General features: G+C 33.9%; 1 protein-coding gene across 1 annotated transcript; it reads left to right on the forward strand.

Moving 5' to 3' along the window:
- The first annotated feature begins 1,239 nt into the window (after positions 1-1,239).
- LOC105334447 (D-beta-hydroxybutyrate dehydrogenase-like) lies at positions 1,240-9,404 on the forward strand. Its single transcript, XM_066088441.1, has 9 exons — positions 1,240-1,389; positions 2,458-2,626; positions 3,331-3,443; positions 3,603-3,725; positions 4,111-4,214; positions 5,516-5,588; positions 6,158-6,219; positions 7,850-7,900; positions 9,042-9,404. Exons 2-9 carry the CDS (start codon positions 2,469-2,471, stop codon positions 9,132-9,134), a joined length of 777 nt encoding a protein of 258 aa, XP_065944513.1. The 5' UTR covers positions 1,240-1,389; positions 2,458-2,468; the 3' UTR covers positions 9,135-9,404.
- Positions 9,405-23,993: the final 14,589 nt, after the last annotated feature.

Below are 23,993 nucleotides of genomic sequence, written 5' to 3' on the forward strand. Positions count from 1 at the left end.
TGACTACTTTAAAGTAATCATGTTGTATATTTTATTTGATAAATGAAATATATCAGAAAGGACAATTGGGTAACTGGCACAAGCAGATTCATTTTATGCATTGTAAGATTTGGCTCATATTTCAACTTGCATTTTATATACCTGCTACTTGCGCTTTAGATTTGAATGCTTATATTTACAATGAATGCCAAAAAATAAAATTTTAAAAGTGCTTCAGGTTTTTGCTGCATATAAATGTATGTATGTAGACTTACACAACTTTTTCCAAATGATATAAACGTTTTCTGGTTTTTTTTTATCATTTTTTGTCAAGTGTTATCCGTATCACATCTAGGTGTAACATAATTTCAGATAGGAGTTTTAACTTATTTCCGTATGTCTTCGTGATCTTGCGGGTTTTTACTGTTAACATCTAGGTTGGAATTATAAAAGCGTATTTAAGAGAGAACTGCTGAATTTAAGGGGTTGATCACTGCACTGATGTATCAACATACCGAATTTAACAAGAGACAAGAAAATATGAGAATTTGAGCGGATTATATTCAAGTTTTAAATAAAAACAGATGATCATTTTAGCTATTCTTTAATCAAACGTTCACAGATTAGTGTGTCGGTGTTTCGTTTGTGTCATCAGGCCGTGAGATAAAGTTTTCTATTTCCACTAACGCTTACAGATAAGTGTATTGGTATTTCGTTATCTAATAAACCCTTAAAGGGGCATGGTCACGATTTTGGTGAAGTTTTATTTTTCTGTTTTTATCATTTGCAATACTCTATGAATGCAATTCTAATGATCAAATGAAATTTGGGTGCCCGTCGATGAGTTTTAAGCAAGATACAGGGCTCACAATTCTTCGTCATGTAAACAAGGCTCGTGCCCTGTTTTTGTTTACATAGGTTCAATATACCAGTAAAAAATCTTTTTCAAGATGATTTGTCTATATTCTTATTCTTTTTAAGCATAAATAAACAGTTCCTACCATAAACTCATTCATTTTAGGTCTAAAACTGGAATTTCCACTTCAACTTTCAAAATGTAAACAAAAGCTTTGTTTACATAGCGAGGAATTGTAAGCTCTGAAACTCGCTTATATCTCAACAAATGGCACTCAAATTTTGGTTGCCAATTAAAAATGAACCATTAAAAACATTAAAATCAAAAACATAATTTTTGACTAAAATTGTCCCCATGTCCCTTTAAACGCGCCTTCTATTTGTTATAAACAGGATACGTTATACAAGTTACGTAACAGGTATAGCGATAATGTCTAACTTCGGAATCAGAGCATGCATTTATTGTCTCGTTCTGTTCAATTCGGTCAAGGCTGTATGGGTTCAGTGACAAATAGAACATTTACTAGTTAAACACATTCGTTTCTTAATCCCCAGGTAAGCCAGTTACATTTACCTTTGCTTTTCAATGCATTGCTATTATCTTTAAGTCAAATGTCAGCTACACTCTACTTTAGATTCTGTTGTATCGTTACGTGATAATGTTGACTTGTCAAGATAATTTTTTGATTTTTCAGTCGCTAAATCAGCTCAAACTTGATCCATTATCTTATTGCTTGTAGGTTAAGGCTCTAACACCTCAAAACATTGCATATTATGAAGACACATAATCAATACTGTAGTTGATAAATTATTGTTCTGGCCTATTTTTAGACGTTCGATATTGAAAAGGGGTTTACCACAAATAAAGTTTGCAAGTACTTCTATTGTACATGCACATTTTAGACCCAGCGATTCTAACGTTTCGAAGAACAAAAACAAATAGTAAATGAATTTGATTTGTGATGCTATCTAGGGCAAAGAAGAGGGACAATGAGATTATAACGAAAATTGCATTCTAAACTACCTTTCCCCATCAGGATGAAAACACCAAATATCTATCAAAAGAGGGATTTTTTAATACCTATACCCCTTAGTCAACAACTCAATTTTACTTTTTGCTTTAATCTGGAAAGGCGAATAGATTGATGTCAGATTTATAGATTCAGTTACATTTGAGTCATATCGAAGCTATCATGAAGACTGAATAGCATTTATTCAGTTTTTGAATGTGCATAATTAAAAAAAAGTTTATTTGTGACAATAAAACCCCTTTGCCAGTACACTGGTAGCAACGTTATTGTTGACGAACGACACACACAATTATGATACACGAACGATCACGGACGATACACGAACGATCACGTACGACACAGAATATATTTTAAGATTCTAATATACATGCATCTTAAGTAGGAAATGATTAATTAGGTGCACCTATTGCGAATTAAATCTGTTTCGATTAATCTTTTAAATCAGTATGACATTTCATGGAATCATTTGCACAAACAAGATATAAACAAGAGAAAAAGAAAACCCAACAAAATCAAATCAAATCTTTGTTACATTGAGTTACAGTTGAAATAATCTTAATCAATATATTACCCCTTGAAAAACGTTTGCAAGACCAGGTTGAAATGGAACTTCAAGGCAGAACAGCACTTGTGACGGGCTTTGCTGGCGCCATTGGATCGGTGATTGCTACATCTTTAGCGAATGCCGGATGTGACGTCATTGGGGTAGACAAAGTGAAACATGATATTGTACGGATGTCTATCGATGAAATAAAAGCAGAGTAAAGCAATTTTATTTTGAAATGTTTAAACATAGACAGATTAAACGTGCTTGGTTTTCTGCTTTAAGGTAGTCCATCCATAACTAAGGCAAATTAAACGCTTTTGATTGATCTATACTACATCAAATACTTATTTTAAAGCTGTTATGAGGCTGACATAAACCAAACTCGGGTGTATGTATATAGTCAATTAAATGAACTTTTTGCACTTAAAACTTTTTAAAAGAGTTATCTGCCCTTTGGGAAAATTAAAAAAAAAATCAATTTCTGAAAATATTTATGGTAAAATATGAAAGTTTTTAGCATATTCGAAGAGAGGGACGCTTTTGCAACTTTTTACCAAGAGAAATGTGAGAAAATTACTTGTACTTAAGAAATATATCTTTATATGCATTTTTCCCATAGACTTCAATGTTAACTTCAACATATGATAAAATTATAAATATTGATTTTTTTTAAAGACTTCAAAGGTGAATCTTTGTTATTTGATACACTTCTTAAAATCACGCTAAGAATTTAGTGATCAAAATTGCAATGTATTAGATATAAAATATGATAGTTATGGATGGGCTACCTTAAAAGTTAAGATTTTGTTTTCCTAATCATAAGCGAATGATTATAAGACGGAATGCCAACATATCATTATACTCTATAAGCAATTAAAAAACATTTCTGTGGGTTATATTTTCCCATTTTTTCCACAGAAGTAAACGAGATGTTAAATACTTCCAATGCGACCTTTTAAACAAAGAAGACATCCATAAGGTTTTCCAAGATCTGAAGTCTGGAGATGTTGACATTTTAGTTAATGCAGCTGGTATATATTCATCCATCCATCCATCCATCTATCAATCCCTCATTTATTTATTTACCTATCCATCTTTTACCTATCCTTTTAATCATCCATTCATCCTTTGATTCATCCTTCCAGCCAGCCAAAAATAATTTACCAAATCATTCAGTTATCATTCTACAGGTCGATTATCAATCAACAAGATTGAAGATTTGTCTGATGATGTTTGGGATGAAGATATAGGCGTCAATTTGACTGCACCATTCGTATTGATAAAACTGGTTATTGGCTTAATGAAAGATAAAGGTAAAATTAAATAACAAAAATATATGTATTCTATGTTTATTTTTTCAAGCTGGCATAATAAAATGGATTGTATTATATTTAGAGACAAATTGCGTTACTCTTGCATTTAAATTGGGTGAAAGTAGGATATTATTAAAAATGAGCGAAAAATTGCCCCAGGTTATGTTCTGACCGTGCAACAAGAAATTAAAGTAACTACTTAACATATAATATATGCAACAATGGAAACAAAATTCGTCTTGTTGGTGTTCGGCTTCTAATACATTGTGCATTAATGTACCGAAAAGACGATTTTATTTCTATTTATCAAAAATAAAAGGCAGTTTTTATTTTATAGTATATAAATAATATTTTTCCCTTTTTTGCTGTATTTTTTTAATTTTAGGTTGGGGAAGAATTATAAACATTTCTTCTATTCTGGGAATAAAGGCAACAGGAAGTATCTCAAGTTATATTGCCTCTAAGACTGGTCTTATTGGACTCACGAGGGTAAAACTTTACTTCTTTCTAAACATTTTCTAATAGCCTCTTTATGAGTTGTTTTATTATGTTTCTTTTAATGGAGTTTTTGATTTAGAAAATTTTGTTTGAAAAATCCCCAGCCTGTTCCTTCAATATTTCCTAACAGCTTCTTTAATCGTGTATGTAATAACATTGTTAACCTTCCAAGGGAAACATTCTTGTCTGATTTTAGAAATCAAAAAAAAAAAAAAAAATAAAAATAAACAAATGAACTATATTAAAATGTTAGGAAATCATTAGTTTCAGAGAGTAGAATTGTTTTTTTTTTTTTTATCATTTTTTACAAGTGAGTATAAATCGTTAACTAGTTTACCCCGAAAAATACATTCAAGATATCTGTTCTACTTAGCATTGTTCGTGAAAAATTTCGGTTTTCATGACCAATGAAGAATATGTTTAAGGAAGAGAGAAAAATAAATTCGAAGACATTCGCACTAGCGAACATAAATCTTAGTTAAAACGTTGATAAACAATTAAAAGATTATTCAATATAGGGGAAATGATTTACCAAAAAATTATTATTTTATATCAGAAGTTTTCAATTATTCTTTTGGTAAAGGAAAATGTCATTTCTCTCCAAGAGAATACTTTATTTATGGTTTCAACATCTATTACTTGATGTACTTTAAGTTTAAAAAAGACCTTATGTATTCACATCCTTATCGTGTTGTTCTAATACTTGCTATGGATTTATCATAAAGACAAGTGTATAAACGCCTTTTCCTATCACGTCTATATGAAACCAACGGCAATATTAGACTTTGGCCATTATTAAACTTTTAATAGAACATATTTCAACATCTTTAAAACTGTTTGTATAAAACGCATCAATAGTTCAGATTAATATAATCTATAACACAGAGGAGCAGTCTGGCCTGATTTAGCAAAAAATGGTGGCATGCAAATATATCTGCTATGCATTTGTACGTTCTTAGTCAATCAAAAATAGGAACCCATTAATAGTTATCCGTTATTTATTGCCATATATATGTTTTCCAAAGAAATAATAAATATATGTATTGAGCGCATATTGCGGATTCATTTAAATTCTTGGGGGCCAATGTTCGTTGATTGTGGGTATTTTATGCTTATTTGTGGGGATGCAATTCGTGGATGCGTCGTTCTTTAGTTTCAGTTACGATGATAACTCCTTCTAAATTTGTTTTCATTGAGGATGTAAATACGTGGGAGAGGGATACCCACGAATACCACGAAAATTAAGCCACTACGAATGATTATGATATCACACTATTCTTTTATGTTTACAGGCAGTTGCTCTAGAGTGTGCAGATAAAGGCGTGACATGTAACGCCATCTGTCCTACGGTTGTGGATACACCATGTAAATGCATTACACCATTCACAGTTTGTTTAACGTGATCAAAAGTCAGTTTCTTTTTTTTTGCAATCATAGTAAGGTAACTTGATTCTTTGGTGTATCAAATGTTTGTCGATAGCTACAATTCATCCTTAATGATTCTACTTTCTAACAGTACATGTAATACAATGTGCCCACACAATTTGAAATATTAGACCTGATCTTGTGTTGATTTTTTGTTGATTTTTTTAATGATAATAGATATACCTTTCCAATCATTCATTTAAAATAGAAATCACATCACAAATCAACTTTTGCATTTGAAAACGAACACATGCATATTACAAACATGCTTTATTTTTTCAGTATGTCAGTAAATGTTCCGTGTTTTGGTCGGATGGGTATTTATCCTTTAAAACACCGTTTATTAGTGAGCGTATGTGATACGTTAGACATACATTGTACAATGTATCACGTTTTAATTTTTAATCTACCTTTAAGCAAGTTTCTTAAACTACATATGTAGGCATACAATACCACATATGTTTCAAGTTCTGGTTTCTAATACATTATGAATTTTATTGCATCTGTAGTTATAACATCTTTTCTGGAACACCTACAGACAGCTACTGGAAAGAGCTTCGAGGAAACAAAGGTACATTTTTAGAGTAACTTGCATCAAAATATTTTACATATAGGTCTTTGGGCACACGAATATTGCGGGTTTTTTGTTGTTTCATACGATCTCAAAAAATCGATATGATGAGCGTGTCTGAGAGAAAAAAATGAAAATGGTCCAGAAGCTTTTGTAAGCTATACGTGGTATATATATGTATAGAATTCATACAAAGTAACTTTTCTCTCATGATAAAGGTATAAGTGCATGGGTCTGTTACTAAAAGAAGCACTATACGGACTCCAAATGAAAAATGTAATTACACTGTTTTATTATTTTTTTTTGGGGGGGGGGGGGGGGTAAATGACACATCTAAAATGAATTCAAATTCTTAATTGTTTTTTTTTTTTTTTTTTTTGTTTTTTAAAGAACATGTAAATACTTAATAAACATGTAATCAATACAACTGATCTTCCTTTAGACTAAGAAAAAAAAAAGTCATAAAATTGAAATTGTGCCCCATTGTATATGTTTTGTGGGCTATAAAGCTTAAGGTCAAGATCTAGTAAATGAAAGGTGTCTACAGGTTTAGGAAATTCAAGATATAAATTCTTTTAATGATGCTTCATAACAATATCCTTGTTTCGTAGGGTGTACTGGGGCTTAAAATGTTGGTAAACACTATGGAAAATAATGTTTTAAACAACCATTTTCTACCTTATATGAAGGGTAAAAGTAAGGAATCTCGGAGTTTTGTCCATTTTTGACTAATGAAATATATCTGGAATGCCTACAGTCTCTCCAAAAATAGCATCAAACAAGCTCTTGACCTTCTCTCTAAAAAGATGTCAAATTGAGTATAGGTACAGGGATTAGTTTTCCCGTGATTAAATATAGAATGTCAAAATATTGTTTATTTTTCACATAATTCCTTTAAAGCCATAAAATACAGGAAAAGATTCATTAAATTGATTATGACGTCATAATGGTTCTAGCACCAAAAAGACACTCTAAAATCATTTGCTAGATCTTGACCTTAATTATAAATTTTAAAAAAATACAATCAATGTAAAAAATTAATATTAATCATCTTTTACATAGATGCAAAAGATATAATTAAGTTATAATGCAACAATCTTTTTGTAATGATGAAAGATAGCCCTGCATTTTTTTTATTACATGTACCAGCGTCCCTTAATTTCCAATTATATGTTTAAAAATATATTGTTGTCACTAAGAATAAAAACAATGGACGAAATGTTTAAATGTGTTTTAAACCTTGAAACATCATCGATCTTTAATATACAAAGCCAAATGAAAAAGTCTATGAACCTTTCTGAACTATTTAAAATAAAAAGATTTTGCATGTTTTTCTCTGAGACAATCTTTTTAATTTTACAAAACTGATAGTTAGATAATCATATTCGCTAAATTCATTATGCAGATAAATGACAGCAAACATTTTGCAAGACGTAAATGTACAATTCCATTTATGCACAACAGTAATAAAATTATGTTCTGTAAAATTTAATTATTGAATGCTCATTATCTTGACTTCGCCCATACAATTAGTAATTACAATACTAACTGTAATTATAAAAGTTTCCTCTTTGCTTAATTAGAGTTTTTTTTTTATTTTTAAAGTTTATTATTTTTTGTGTTTTCAAAGGAGGCGGCTAGACAGTCACACCCAACAAAACAGTTTACTACACCTGAACAGGTAAATATAGTACTTACGCACTTACAATCACGAGGTTTTCTAAATCACAAGAACAAAATTATAGACACATTAAGAAAATGATCTTTTAAGAATGTTGTCATTGCCATTTAAAAACCACTTTTTTATTCTTTTGATAAAAATCTGTGTCTAAAATATATAGAAACGCATATCTATTTTAAATTAAAAGTTTCAAATTGTTTTATACACAAAAAGTTTAGTTTGTGGTTTAAATATAAATCTTTAACGCTTAAGACAGGTCTGATTGGTAACATGTCAACCTTTTTTATTTACTTGACATTAGGATGGGAAATCTTGAACGATGTTTAAAAACCCGTTTTCTTTCACTGAGGACACTACATCACTATATAGCTATTGCATTTTGAAGACCCTAAGGACTTTCCCAATTATAAACCATTTCAATATTGAGAAAAAAATGATTAATTAAACAAAAGAAACAATCAATCAATTAATCAATTTAATTCATAATTATCTGCAACAGTTCTTCACTTAATTCTTAATAATAAAAACAAACAAAACCCCCAAAAAACCAAAAAACCAAAAAAAAAAAGCAAAGAAAAAAACAACAACAACAAAAACAAAACAAAACAACAAAACTCCCCACAAACATTGCTCTTTAACAATGTATCACCCCCACCCCCCCTCAAATTTAGTAAAACAATCGCTGCAGTTTTTTTTCCTTATTTCTCACCTTCCTGTTGCTAGAACCATTAACAGTTTTTCTTTTGTTTTTATGTTCTTTTCTTTTAATAACATGTTTACTGATTGATTTTTTAAATGAAGAATAGAGATGTTGAAACGTGCCTAATGTCGTTAGTTCACATTGAGGGGGGGGGGGTCTTTCAATTGCCCTAAATTGTTTTTTAATTTCAATAAAATCACTTACAACTTACAACTTACAACAAGATTTAGTCGAAGGGAAATCGTTTGAATCATAAACCATAAACTAAGTTATTAGGCGGAAATACCTTAATTTTTAAGAAGAATTAGGTTTTGACTTTCTATATTCATTATTATGTTCAATATGGTAGGTATTGTCAAATCAATCTTGAAAAGAATATTGTTGATAACACACCAACATTGAAGTTGCATTGCTGAAAGATCGGTATTTTTTCCTATTTAGATAGCTGACTTAGTGGTGTTCCTTTGTTCCCCAGCAGGTCAGAATATGACTGGGACAGCTATTCCTATAGATGGCGGAGTAACCATCGCCTAAAGAAAATACGGCTGAAAGCGACACCTGTGTAATGTAGAAATGATATATACATACAATCACCATTTCGTGTACTTTTAATTAAAGCTCGTACAATCTTTAATTCAAAATCACTGAATATAACTCCCACAGTTATATAGTGTTATTAAACACATATAGAGTGTTTGCAATGGTGTTCACACATTCGATTAACGAAAACTAATAAACTTTATCATAGACGAGAGGATATAGTTTTTTGTTCGTTGTTCAAACATTGCTCACATTTGTAAAACATTTAAACAGATCATCGAAAGATAGATATTTTTGATTGCCAACACTTTTTGTTTTCTTTCAAACTTTGTCAACTGGGATGCAACGGTAAAACAATCTGAACATGATGATGATAACATTAATCCATCTTTAGGATTTAACTCTGTTTTAAAACAAATTACTTTAAAAAACTTAAATTAAATCTGCGTTCAGCATACTTTTGAAAAAAAATCCTTCCACGGTCTTTTAAAGGAAAGGTTATCACACAAGACATCGGACAACGAATACGTTACTATTCGGACTAACTTAAGACCCCCCCCCCCCAAATATGCCTGTGTCTAACATTCTACTAAAATGTGAGAAAGGAAACTAAAGGGTGACCAAAAGTACACAAACCCTTCAATATTGCATATCTTTGTCATTAAAATTCAATTTTGAATTAGTTCACAATATTTTGAAAGTCTCACTATACGATTCACATTTGTAAATCAATTGACGTTTAATATAAAAAAGGAGTGGGTTTTATGTCCTCGAAACTGTAAATGAGAACAAAACTCATGTTCAAGTATTAATAATCCCAAGCCCGAAGTTTACATAACTGTCAGAAAGAATAACTAGTTGAATAATTAAGTACATTTTAATACTGTTCAATACATTTGTTTATCTTGTAATTTAAGTTTTACAAAGAAATATATTTAAGTTTTTTGAATGTCACTTATTAGCTGGTCCGTAATGGCGGCCTCGGCGGGCTCAAAAAACCATCCGTCCGTGTATCCGTGTAAGACAGGCCAAAGTTGGTGAATCTTGACTGTTGAATAGTTCAATGTTGATTGTTTATGGTGGTTCCATTTTTCTAAAGGCTGAGTTCCTTGAATACTGAATACTGCAATACTGGGATCTAATAATAGTATACACTTCATAACTGTATATACCATACATTGGGGTTATATTCTATGCACGTTTTTCCACATACATATAAAATTACTTTACACACATATTTTACATATATTTACTTATATTATACATGCATACTTTTACTCTTGTTTTATTTATATATTTTTACACTTGTAATTTACACATACTATATACATTATACAAATAACATGTTTACTTATACACTGAATTCACGCAATTACTATACACACTTTTTACAATATTTACGGAGCATTGTAACTTTACAGTTACTTTGTATACTTTATAAACATTACCAGTTGTTATGTACTTAAACAATATGTTAAGTTTAAAACAACTTTATGGAACAAATGAACAAAAACACAAAAAAGGAACTTGGCTGTCATTGCAACTGAAATTAACAATAAAAAAAAACTTTAAAATAAAACTCTCTTACCTCAGAAGTGAGAAGAACCTGGTAAAAATATGCTCAGATGTAAATATTTTGTAGAACAAACTCTATTACAGGACAGCATGTGCTTCTCAAGTGCCTGCTACGCCCAAACTGACAACACTCGCACGGGTATTTTAAATGCCTAATCAGTTGAGTGAGTTTTAGGTACTCAAAATAAATCTATGGACACCTGATGTTGATTAAAATATATATACAGGTAAAAACTATGGCAAACAGTTTGGACACTAAATGTGACAATAACCAATATGCAGTCTTTAATCCGGAGAATGTTTACACCGCTAGTAAAAATCCAAAGGCATTAAAGTAATGATGATTTACATTATCAAGGTTGTGCCCAAATGATAAGAAAACTGAAAATAAAAAAAAGACACTATAACAATTGAATTTCAAATAACAATTCTCTAAAAACAATCATACAAGATTGTGACAGTTATTTGTGACCATACTTTCTAAATTTAAACAGACGTTCCCTTCAAAATGAGCAATTGGAACAGGATATACCCATAAGTATAATATATAACTTTCTTACTTTAATGACTTATCAGCATGTAAACAGTATGCACTCAATATCAAAACACAATTTCACAATAAACATTTGCCACACAAAAACATATGTAGGAAAATACAGAAGTAATAAAGTTTACAGATGTATCAAAGATCCATATATATGAAATGTATCAATTTATTTTGAATACTTAGTAGTTATGTTAAAAGATAGGGAAAAATGTATGAATACATGTAGTACAATTATATACCACGATAAGTACATTCCGAATTTTATCTTACTATTTAAATAGTTGCGTGGTACTGTATTATATATTTGGACTAATAAAAAAACTATAATAACAAAATTATAATAAAGAAAATATCATGATTAACACACACTACTGGCTCTAAAAAGTACTGAAAGTGCCATTTTTTACTGATAGTTTCTGATATTTACTGATATTGTACTGTTAGTGCTGAGAATTGCTGATATTTACTGCTGTTACTGATAATTGCTGTTGGTTCTGATATTTACTGATATTTACTGATGCTTTTGCTGTGAGCTCTGATAATTACTGATATTTACTGAGATTTACTGTTGGTACTGAGAATTGCTGATAATTACTGAGAATTACAGGCAGGGGATTTTTAAGAGATTAATTTTAATTACTGTAACATGCAAATTATATTTATTTAAACTTATCGGTAAACAATTACCGGGCATTTTTTAAAAAGAAATATGTAAGATCTAACTAAAGTTTTATCAACAGTAACTTCTTTTTTACAACCACAAAAATTAGATTTGATTATTCTTCTTATAATCTGCTTATTTATTTCAATGCATATTTTTTCTGTTTGTTCTTGTTCTAAGTTTTATTTTAGCTGATTAACACAATTCAGCACATAAATAATTGAATGTAGAAATTGCAGAATTGCTATATATCCCATCCCCGTGCGCCAATCCATTCGATACTACAGTGTTACATTGTATAATTATATAGAACAATCCATAGTAAAAAAAAAAAATATAAAGATTTTAACCACTTTATGTAATTGATAAACATCTATTTAATGATTCTAAATTTTGAGCGATCAACTCTTTAATTGAACCGTGTTAAATATTTATAATTATAAACTGAAGATATTTTTATCCCGGCCATAAACACTAATTTTGTTTTCATAATAAAATCAAACACTTTTGTTTCACATTGTATTTCCCGGCCATTTATATTTGTTTATTCTGAGGCTGCAAGACATATACACAGGTGGTCAATTTTCACACCTTGCCACGGTCACTCTGTCGTGTATATATTCTGAGCGCTGTCTGTTAGTTCTGAGGGTTTTCTTGATCCCAGACATACAAAAGAATCTTTTCAGCGACTGCCAGACATATACACAGGTGGTCAATTTTCACACCTTGCCGTGGTCACCCTGTCGTGTGTATAGTCTGAGTGCTCTCTGTTAGTTCTGAGGTTTTTCTTAATCCCAGACATACAAAATATTTTTTTCTGCTTGCTTTTATGCGTGGAGATTAAATATCTAAGCGTTCATAGATTACGGAAAATCAGTTAAATTGTGTGTCTTATTTTCAAAATTATATAGCTGCTGGTCATATAACCGCATACAAGTGCATGAATAAAGATAAAGTATTAATGAGAGAGAGAGAGAGGGAGAGAGAGATAGAGAGAGAGAGAGGTTTTCAATCAAATCGCTGTTGCAATCGGTGGTTATGATACTGTAATGGGACATAATCATGCTGATGCCTTTCTGCATTGACGCCTCAAAATACGTTATAATAGATTATCTGAGAGAGAGAGAGAGAGAGAGAGAGAGAGAGAGAGAGAGAGAGAGAGAGAGAGAGAGAGAGAGAGAGAGAGAGAAAATTAAAGCATGATAAGCCGTAACAATTTTTCACTATATTAAGCTGGTGTAGTCTTAGAAAAGTTTACACTCGAAATCTGTGTTTGAAATGGCGGTTGTGATGCTGAAATAGAACTTTATCGTGCTAATGCCGTTATGCCATTTTGACTCGGAAACTCAAATTTTAGGACTAGATAATATATGCGAACGAGAGAGAGAGAGAGAGAGAGAGAGAGAGAGAGAGCAGGGTGGGCAGATTTACAATAATAGAACTAGATCATGACAACATTACTTAGCCGTGCAACAGAAGATATATTACATATGTATTAAAAGAGAAAGAGTGAAAGGCCGGACAACAAAAATTATTCTTCGCCGATTGTTACCTATTTTGATTTCAGCAAATGGTAGGAGAAAGAGAGAGAGAGAGAGAGAGAGAGAGAGAGAGAGAGAGAGAGAGAGATTATTTATCCAACTTTTTTAATCAATTGAATGCGGAACAAATAAGATGATGAATATGAAAATCATTCTAATACGTTATTTATGTTGTTGTCAGTAAAAATAATACTTTTCTCTTTGAATAAATATTCTCAAGATCACGGATTCCTGTATACGGATATTACGTAATGTCATACACAAGGTGCCAGACTGACAATTTACAAGGTTGAATTGCGACATTCAAACCTCTTGATCTGCTGAAAGTATGTATACTATACACAGATACTGCCTCGCTAATATTTCTGTGAAGTAAAACATTAAAGACATTATAAAGTCCTGACCGGGTATCTCTCTTTTTTGAAAAGAAAAATAATCATGTTAAAAATTATGGGGTTTTTCATTGTTGAAAAAAAACTGTCCACCGCATTTAGAAATTAAAATTTTTGTGGAGTCTGCCTTAAGTTTAAGTACCAATTTTTGACCGGCTTTCTAATATTGTCTAAAATGTGATCTGTGAGTTTCCGAAGTTCAAAAGAAGCTAAATATCAAACAAGAGGCCCATGGGCCACAAATCGCTCACCTGAACAATAGTCCTTGTATCATTTTATTTCGAAAGGGTTTATTATGAAGTGAACTCTGAATAAATATTGTAAAACTCATTTATTTCAAGATTTTGCCATATATTAAACAATACATAAAAAGAGGAAACAATTTTATCTTTGGCATGTTTTTATTCATAGTTATTTTACACATCAACTGAGACTGAATTTTAAGCTTTAAAATACCCATTTGCAGTAAAAAAAAAAATCCAATTTCACTGAAAAAATTGAATTATATTCATTAAATAATTAAAAGATGATATTGGCATCTGTTTTGTATTTCAATCATTAAAAGCTTCTTTATCGATTCATCAAATAAAAATATTGCAGGTGTGATGAGGACATTAGGCATGTTAGATTTTGCATTTTCATCGATCATCTGTCTTATAGACTAAACTCAAAAAACATGGAAAGTCTATATATAGTTGAGAAAGTCTATCAATGATTCCTACTTTTTTTCCATATCTTTTGTTCCTTTATCTTTCCTAACTGTGTGTTTGTGAATCAAAACTTCGTAAAAACTAAGATCCACACCTTTTTTAAGTTGTTTGAATTTATGATCTTTGATCCCGATCACTTGTATCCCGATATGTGAGTAATTGATGTCGGGATTGAAATTCCAAAAAAACAAAAAACTAGTCGATAAACATACACATGTGTAACCAGATAATTTAACGATGATAATCTTATCATGGAAATTTCTTTTTTTTTTGTTTTTTTAATACTTCTTTTAATAAAACATGATTTAAACAATTTAGAATCTGCACTATCTCAGAATGATTGCACAGTAATCTCACAAACTGTAGCATTGTAATTCTTAAAAAGAAGAGTTTAAAACATTTTCCCATTATATAAGTCTATGTTAAACTTTGAACATATTTTGGAGCCGTATGTAGTATTAGTCCGGGGATCACGGTTTTCACAATTTAGAATCTACACTTTTACGGTACTTGTATATTAATCTCACTAATTTTAGAACTGTAGTCCTTGAGAATACATTTTTAAAAACATTTCCCCCCATATATTTCTATGTTAAATTTGTCTTTTTTAATCAACTTTGAACCCCTTTTGGGACCCCAGTATTGACCCGGGGATCGCGATTTTTACAATTTAGAATCTTCACTATATATACAAGCTTTGGTGTAAATATTGGCATATCTGGTGTATTGGTTCTTAAGAAGAAGATTTTTTAAGACACCCACCCAATTTTCGCAGTTTCGCAATTATCTCCCTTTTAAAAAGGGTTGTGACCTTTATTTTAACAATTTAGAATCCCCTTCTCATAAAGATGCTTTGTCTCAAGTTTGGTTAAATTTGGCTCTGTGGTTCTAGAGAAGAAGTCAAAAATGTGAAAAGTTTACAGACGGACGGACAGACAGACAGACGGACGGACGGACGGACGGAGGGGCGACGGACAACAGGTGATCAGAAAAGCTCACTTGAACCTTCGGTTCAGGTGAGCTAATAAATAAAACTTAACAATATATAATTTAATAAATTGTGTTAAATCTGAAATATGTGTTATTTAATAATTAAAAGACAATGTTTTGGGCCTTAAAATATTCTCAGTAATTATTAGCAATTCTCAGTACCAACAGTAAATCTCAGTAAATATCAGTAATTATCAGAGCTCACAGCAGAAGCATCAGTAAATATCAGTAAATATCAGAACCAACAGCAATTATCAGTAACGGCAGTAAAATTATCAGTAAATATCAGCAATTCTCAGCACTAACAGTACAATATCAGTAAATATCAGAAATTATTAGTTAAAAATGGCACTTTCAGTACTTTTTAGAGCCAGTAGTGACATACGCTGTGCAGGGACAGAACCCACTACGATAACTCTTGCTATCAAAGAGACATGAAATGTAGGAATCATGCTCGGAAGCATGTGCTAAAAGTAACGCAAAACGTTTGTACAACGTTTTTATATTATGTAAGAAAAACACAAATCCGGACAAAATTGAAAATTATTTCGGAGACGGAACACTCCCCGTCTGATATCTTAATGATATTACATCAAACTTAAACTATTGTCACTTAACCTAAGATATATTTTTTTTTAGAAATTGAGTTTCAATTACACATACTGTGTATGATAAAAACTAAATAGTCATACAGATTTCAAAAGTACACAAATGCCTGAATTGTGCAATAACAAGAACAACTAAAGTCCATCACTGTTCGAGAAGAACAACGATCTTGTGCACTGGTCGGATGTGTGAATTAACTCTTCCATTCCGGCTTACCTTGAGCTCTACTTAACGCACTAGATCATCTTCTCCAAGAAACACTTTGGTGACAATTCCTACGGGCCAATCGTTACGATGCACGTCTTTAAGTAAGATAACATCATTGACCTGGACATTTCTTTCTGCCTGGTGCCATTTCCTGCGGTACTGTAAAGTGTGTAGATATTTCTTTTTCCACTTATTCCAGAACATAGTTGCAAGATGTTGTGCTCTTTTCCACTGGAAACGCAACAAGTCTTTGGAATCTGCCTCACAGGAAATCCTTTCATGCATGGAATCCGTTTTTTGCGTAAGTATCATATTTGGTGTAAGAATGAATGGTGAATCTGAATCCGATGAAACACCCGATAGAGGGCGAGAGTTTATAATTGCGCTCGGAAAGTGACCAAAACTTCGTGCGTCAGTCCAACTTTGCCATGATCTAGAAGCATACTATCGAGAATTCGACCCGGGGATCGCGATTTTTACAATTTAGAATCTTCACTACATATACAAGCTTTGGTGTAAATATTGGCATATCTGGTGTATTGGTTCTTAAGAAGAAGATTTTTTAAGACACCCACCCAATTTTCGCAGTTTCGCAATTATCTCCCTTTTTAAAAGGGTTGTGACCTTTATTTTAACAATTTAGAATCCCCTTCTCATAAGGATGCTTTGTCTCAAGTTTGGTTAAATTTGGCTCAGTGGTTCTAGAGAAGAAGTCAAAAATGTGAAAAGTTTACAGACGGACGGACAGACAGACAGACGGACGGACGGACGGACGGACGGACGACGGACAACAGGTGATCAGAAAAGCTCACTTGAACCTTCGGTTCAGGTGAGCTAATAAATAAAACTTAACAATATATAATTTAATAAATTGTGTTAATCTGAAATATGTGTTATTTAATAATTAAAAGACAATGTTTTGGGCCTTGCAAGATGTTGTGCTCTTTTCCACTGGAAACGCAACAAGTCTTTGGAATCTGCCTCACAGGAAATCCTTTCATGCATGGAATCCGTTTTTTGCGTAAGTATCATATTTGGTGTAAGAATGAATGGTGAATCTGAATCCGATGAAACACCCGATAGAGGGCGAGAGTTTATAATTGCGCTCGGAAAGTGACCAAAACTTCGTGCGTCAGTCCAACTTTGCCATGATCTAGAAGCATACTATCGAGAATTCGACCCGGGGATCGCGATTTTTACAATTTAGAACGTGTCACACCGATTAGCTTTTCCCACACACCACCCATGTGGGAAGCATAGGGCAAATTAGATTTCCATACAGTCCCTTCATTGTAAAGGTATTTTTTCATGGGGTATCTTCGACACAGATTGCATCTATGCGTAAGGATCTATGGCACCAAGAACGTTTGTACCCCTATCTGACCTAAACAACTTCACGTTTCCTCTTATAGCGGTGAACCGTCTGAGCGCATTTATGAATGAAGATGATGACATCTCTTCGAGCACTTCTATATGCACTGCTCGGGTCACCAGACATGTGCTGTTTGCAGAGGATCCTCTTGTTTTACGTGTAATAACGTCCCACGGTCCGAAAATGTCTACGCCCACAGAGGTAAAAGGAGGTTGACCTGGAATCAAAAGATATTCTGGTAGGTCAGACATCTTCTGCGATTCACATTGTCGTCGCATCCTCCGGCAAATTACACACGTGTGCAAGATCGAGACAACGAGACGTCTACATCCCGTTATCCAATACCCACTGGATCTCACCTTGCCCTCTGTAAAGTAACGACCTTGGTGACGAACTGACTGATGACACTTGACAATCAACAGGGTAGCAATATAATGTTTCCCAGGTACAAGTATGGGTAGTGCGCAGACAACGTCAGCTGAAGCATTCTTCAATCGTCCACCAACACGTAGGATGCCATCATCATCTAGGACAGGGTTTAGTGAAAGTATTGAGCTGTTCCTTGGTAAGTTTTGTGATGAGCGTCAGCATGAAATTTCTTCAACATTCAGTTCTTGTTGAACAGCTCTGATAATACAAGTTTCAGCAGCCTTGTAAGAGTCAACAGATTTTAACCGAATCTTTGGTTTGTCTTCTTTCCTGTGTTCTATTGGAGACATAGACAAAGAAACGCCTTGTTTCGTTGTGGATATAACCTAAAGCAACATGACTGTCTGTGTAATATTTCACTTCCTGAAACTCAGTGTCAATATGGTCTTGGACTGTTTGAGCTATTTCAACCGCTAAAACGGCTGCACATAATTCAAGTCGTGGAATTGTGTGACCAGTTAGGTGCCAGTTTTGACTTTCCTAATACAAATCCTACTTGTTGGAATCCATCCTCATAGTTGTCCTCATGTAGGATACGGCTGCAATTGCATTTTTCGAGGCATCACAAAAAGTCAGTAGTTCGTTCTTTAGGGACTTGCCCAGATTTGGTGTAATAACACGTGGTTTGTGGACGTTCTCCAAGACTTGTAATGATGACTTCCAGTGGTTCCACTGTGACTTTAAAGGCTTTGTCAATTGGTCATCCCAATTTGAAGTGTCTGAGACGATTTGTCTGAGGATATGTCTCCCTGTTATGATAACAGGTGCCAGGAAACCAAGTGGATCATATAGGCTGTTGACTGTTGGTAGGACACCTCTTCTGGACAAAGGTTTGTTATCTATCGAGATACTGAAGTGGAAGTTGTCGTCTCCAGTTGATGCCAAGACTTCGCTGTATTGGAGGGTCGTCTTCTAGTTCAAGTTGGTAGACACCTTTGGCAAGAACTTCAGGATCCAATGCGTCCATCACAATAGGACTATTTGAGGTAAATTTATGAGCTCTGAGATTGCCATTTTGTTTCATGGCAACTTGATTTTTCTGTAGCAAGCTCGTGGCCTCTTCAGCAGTGGGACAGGAGGTTAGGCCATCATCTACGTAGGAATTTCGGCAGATAAATTCTGACACCTCTGCTCCGTGTGTGCTCTTGGATATCTCAGCTATTTTCCTCAGGCCATATGTTGCGACAGCTGGAGATGGTCTATTGTCAAATATGTGTACGTGCATACAGTATTCCTTGAGATCCTTGTCGACATCATTGTCTTCATGCCAGAGAAATCTTAGATATTAGGTGTTCTTCTGTGACTTTTAAACAATGGAACATGTGATGTATGTCTCCAACAATGGCAACCATTTCCTTGCGAAACCGAAGTAGTATGCCCAAAAGACTGTTCGTCAAATCGGGTCCCTGAAGAAGGACATCGTTCAGGGATAGTCATTGTATGTGTCGGAGGAGTCAAACACCCTTCGTATTTGGTCAGGCTTCTTGGGGTTGTAGACCCAAAAGAGCGGCATATACCAGTACTCTTGGTTCTCTTCAAGTGGTTCTGCAGGACCAGCATGTTCTTTGTTGAATATTTTCTCCATGAATGTGGTGAAGTGCTGTCGTTTGGTATCATTCTTGCGAAGACTGTTTGCGAGAATGGTAGCTCGCTTTACCGCCTGTGGTTTGTTGTTTGGTAGTTTCTGTCGGTGCTTTTTGAAGGGAAGAGGGGCTTTCCAGCTCCCGTTGCAGTCCCTTCGGACCTCTTCATCCATAAGACTGATGAATTGTCTATCCTCCTGAGAAAATCCAATCTTCTCATCATGTATGGATCTAATGAATACGTCAAGATCAACAGCATTCTGAACAAATATCGGTTTGATCATGGTAGACATGCTGCTGATTTCCTTGACTTCAAAACTGTTGTTGCAAGGTAGGAATGAAGATGGACGTCCATTTCTAAGTATGTTTATCTAGTTGACATTCACAACTTCTGGTTTGTGTGTCTTGTTATGGCCAGCTTCTCCCACAATTACCCAACCGAAATGGAGTCTCTGTGCATATGGCGTGTTCCTTGGACCAAGACGTTGGTCCAAGACATGATGAACCTGTAAAAGATCTCTCCCGATAAGAAGCAGTGTATCGCTACTGTCGTCTAGATCAGGTATGAATCTAGCAATGTCTAAGAGATGTGGGTAGGATCTAGCAACGTCTGGAGTCGGAATCTCTGAACTATCATCTGGTATGCTGTTGCACTTTATGAGGGTTGGAAGTTTCAGATGAATTCTGCCATCAAGGGACTGTACAATAAGACCTGTAGCACGCCTCCCCTTTGTAGGTAATGAGTCTGCACATGATGTGAATACATAGTTCACAAGTCCGCCTCTCAACTGTAGAGTGTCAAGTAGTTCTGACTTTACTAGGGAACGGTTGCTTTGGTCGTCGATTATGGCGTACAGTTTCTTAGCATTTTCTGGCGACTCTTCACAATACACTTTCACTAAGACTGTCTTGGAAAATGACTTGCTTGTAAAGTGTACATCTCTGCAAATCTGGGTGCAATTTGAGTCTACAGTGATTCTTCTGCTCCCCGCCATGAACTTCTGCCATTTTGTGGGTCAGTGTAAGCCGAGATGAGACATGGATGAAGGCTGAATGATGTGTAATGCTATCACACTCAGCACACTTGACTTCCTTTCTACAAGTCTTTCTAGCATGTTTTGTTGATTCACAACATTTGAAGCATATATCGTTTTCCGTGACGAATCTTCTTCTTTTTTCTATCGGTTTGGCTCTAAAGGCTCTGCAGTCATTCAAAGAGTGTTCTGTACGATGAAGAGGGAACTCCTTGTCTGGTTCTTCTTGAACTTTCTGCAGGCAAATAGTTTTCTTAGTCATCACTTGAAAGTTATTTGTCTTTGAGTAAGGAGACGTGTCGGTTGATGGCTGGAGTCCATCGTACTAGAAGCTTGGGTCATTCCGCACTCTGCTAATCTCTCTCATAAACTCTACGAGCACTGAAAAGGGCGGGAATGTCACATTTTGTTTCTTCTTATAGTTTACAGCATGGTTTTTCCACTTCTCCTGGATAGAGTGAGGCAGTTTTTTTAGGACAGGTAGGATTCCTGCGGAGGAATCAAAGTATGATAATAGTGCTGCATACTTTTCATCTTCTTTCACAGCTTCTACTTCTGACAAAATGTCACATAATTCATAGAGTCTTTTATTGTCCTTGTTCGTTAACCTAGGTAAGTTGGACAGTTTTTGTTTGAGTGCGAATTCCACCATTTCAGGTAACCATACCCCTCATCTAGGCGCTGCCAAACTCTTTGTAATCCGCGAGTCGGGTTGTTGACATTGGAAAACTTGGACTCTGGAAGGTCAATGAAGTTCTTCAGTCTAGACATCAACAAGTCTTTATTCAATAAGAAACGTGTGAATTCAGACAGTTGGTTTTGTGCGGGATGTGGCGCTGAAGCAACAATGTGGTTGTGGCTCTGTGTCACTTACGGGAATGTCCTGATCATGATGACCCTGTGATGCTGTTGGTTCAGGCGTGAAGTTCAATCTGCGACCCTTTACATAATCTGCTGTCTCGGGGTAGTCTATAGACCACAGGGTCTTGTTTTCTTCTGCGTCAAGTTCAAGTGCATTCATCAAGTGCAGCATCTTCTTCAGCGGCTGCCTTTCTCTGATCTAAGAGCTTCAGTTCTGCCTCACATTCTTGATTGAATCTCTCGATATTTGCTTTTTCCTTGGCTGCTGATAGTTTCTGCTGCTCCTCTATTTGAGTCTTCCTTTTCAAAACAAGGTTTTCTTCTTCTGCGTATTTCAATCTGATCCTTGCTGCCTGATCTCATGGAAGGCCTATTCTATTGATCCTGTCTTCTCATCAAATGTAATTGTCACATTTTTCAGACACTGATCACTATCGGTAGTCTTCGTTCTGCTGAGAAACTTCACAAAATCTTCTTTGATTATAGTGAACTTGGCGTGACCTTGCTGTAGGTCATCTTCTACTTTGCATAATGTAGAATAATTAGCAGTGTTGTCAATCGTGTTGATCAACAGTTCGATGTGTTTCCACGAATCGTTTAGTCTAGACTGGTACTTATTCACAGTTGACTCGTATACACTCTGTCCCTTCTCCGTCAGGGGTCTCTCAGAGCGAAGATCCTAATCGTCACCAGCCATTGAATCTGCACTGTGAGCTTTTCTTACTATGCAGTCCGGAGATTGTTTACACCGCTAGTAAAACCCCAAAGGCATCAGAGTAAAGATGATTTACTTTATCAAGGTTGTGCCCAAATGGTAAGAAAACTGAAAAAAACAAAAGACACTATTACAATTGAATCATAAATAACAATACTCTAAAAATAATCATACAGGATTGTGACAGTTATTGGTGACCATACTTTCTAAATTTATACAGAAATTCACTTCAAAATGAGCAATTGGAACAGGATATACCCATAAGTATAATATATAACTTTCTTACTTTAATGACTTATCAAGATGTAAACAGTATGCACTCAATATCAAAACACAATTTCACAATAAACATTTGCCACACAAAAACATATGTAGGAACATACAGAAGTAATAAAGTTTACAGATGTATAAAAGATCCATATGTATGAAATGTATCAATATATTTTGAATACTTAGTAGTTATGTTTAAAGATAGGAAAAAATGTATGAATTGTACAATTATGTACCACGATAAGTTCATTCCGAATTTTCTCTTACTATTTAAATAGTTGCGTGGTATTATATATTTGGACTAATAAATAAACTATAATTACAAACTTATAATTAAGAAAATATCATGATTAACACTTACGCTGTGCAGGGACAGACTCCACTACGATAAATCTTGCTATCAAAGAGACATGAAATGTAGGAATCGTGCTCGGAAGCACATGCTTAAACTAACGCAAAACGTTTGTACAACATTACTATATTATGAAAGAAAAACACAAATCCGGACAAAATTGAAAATTATTCCGGAGACGGAACAACCAAAAACAATTAAGAGTTGCAAGAAAAAAAGTCTGAATCTGTGTATAGTATCCAGAAACGTGGGTGTGAACACTCGGAAGAGTATATTGTATTTGTATGATGCTTACAAAGACTACTTCTACCTCACAACACGTTCTGTCCATCTGTACGTAGATTTTAAGTGATTCTTCTTTCAAGCAATTCGGTGTTTAAGATATTGATTTCTACGAAAGGTCCGAGGGCTCTTTGAGATTCGAGATTTGAAATACTAGATTCGAAATACGAGAATCAAGATTCGACGTTCTAAATTCAGTGTTTAAATTAACAATCAAATTAAAGATGTGGAAATGTTTTAAAGAACAAACATGATATGTATATTTGTGTCTATATAGGTTTATAGATGCACCAGGACACTTTTAATTAGTTTATGAATACAAAACATTTGAAAAAAATTTATAACTTTAAAGCACGCAGTGGATAAAAAAGTAACGCAAGTCGAACTCAATGAGTAATAATTGCTTTGTTAAATTAATGGTACAATTGGATCTGCGTTAAAACTTCCGTTTTCTCTTTTTTTTGTTTTATTTATTGGAACTTTAAATAACTAATTTATACGGATCATTATGGTCAGAATTAGAATAATACGTAAATATACGTAAGCAAAACATTACTAAGTGTTTCTGATTACTTTGCACTTTAAAAGGATATCTATTCGGCATCAATGACAGGGGTGTAAAACCTTATTTTTTATACAGCGATGACCCTCCGCTACAAAAGTGGGTCAGGGGCCACCCAAGATACAGTGTTGCAACTGCACAGATAGTTTTTTAAAATTCTGTTT

Source organism: Magallana gigas, chromosome 1, assembly GCF_963853765.1.
Source record: "Magallana gigas chromosome 1, xbMagGiga1.1, whole genome shotgun sequence".
In the NCBI taxonomy this organism is placed as follows: Eukaryota; Metazoa; Mollusca; class Bivalvia; order Ostreida; family Ostreidae; genus Magallana; species Magallana gigas.

What these genes read in the sequence shown, in the direction of transcription:
- LOC105334447 (XM_066088441.1), top strand. Translation starts at nt 2,469, where the DNA reads ATGGAACTTCAAGGCAGAACAGCACTTGTGACGGGCTTTGCTGGCGCC. An exon ending in TACGGTTGTGGATACACCAT is followed by an intron (nt 5,589 to 6,157) that starts GTAAATGCATTA and finishes TTGCATCTGTAG; the next exon opens with TTATAACATCTTTTCTGGAA. An exon ending in AGAGCTTCGAGGAAACAAAG is followed by an intron (nt 6,220 to 7,849) that starts GTACATTTTTAG and finishes GTGTTTTCAAAG; the next exon opens with GAGGCGGCTAGACAGTCACA.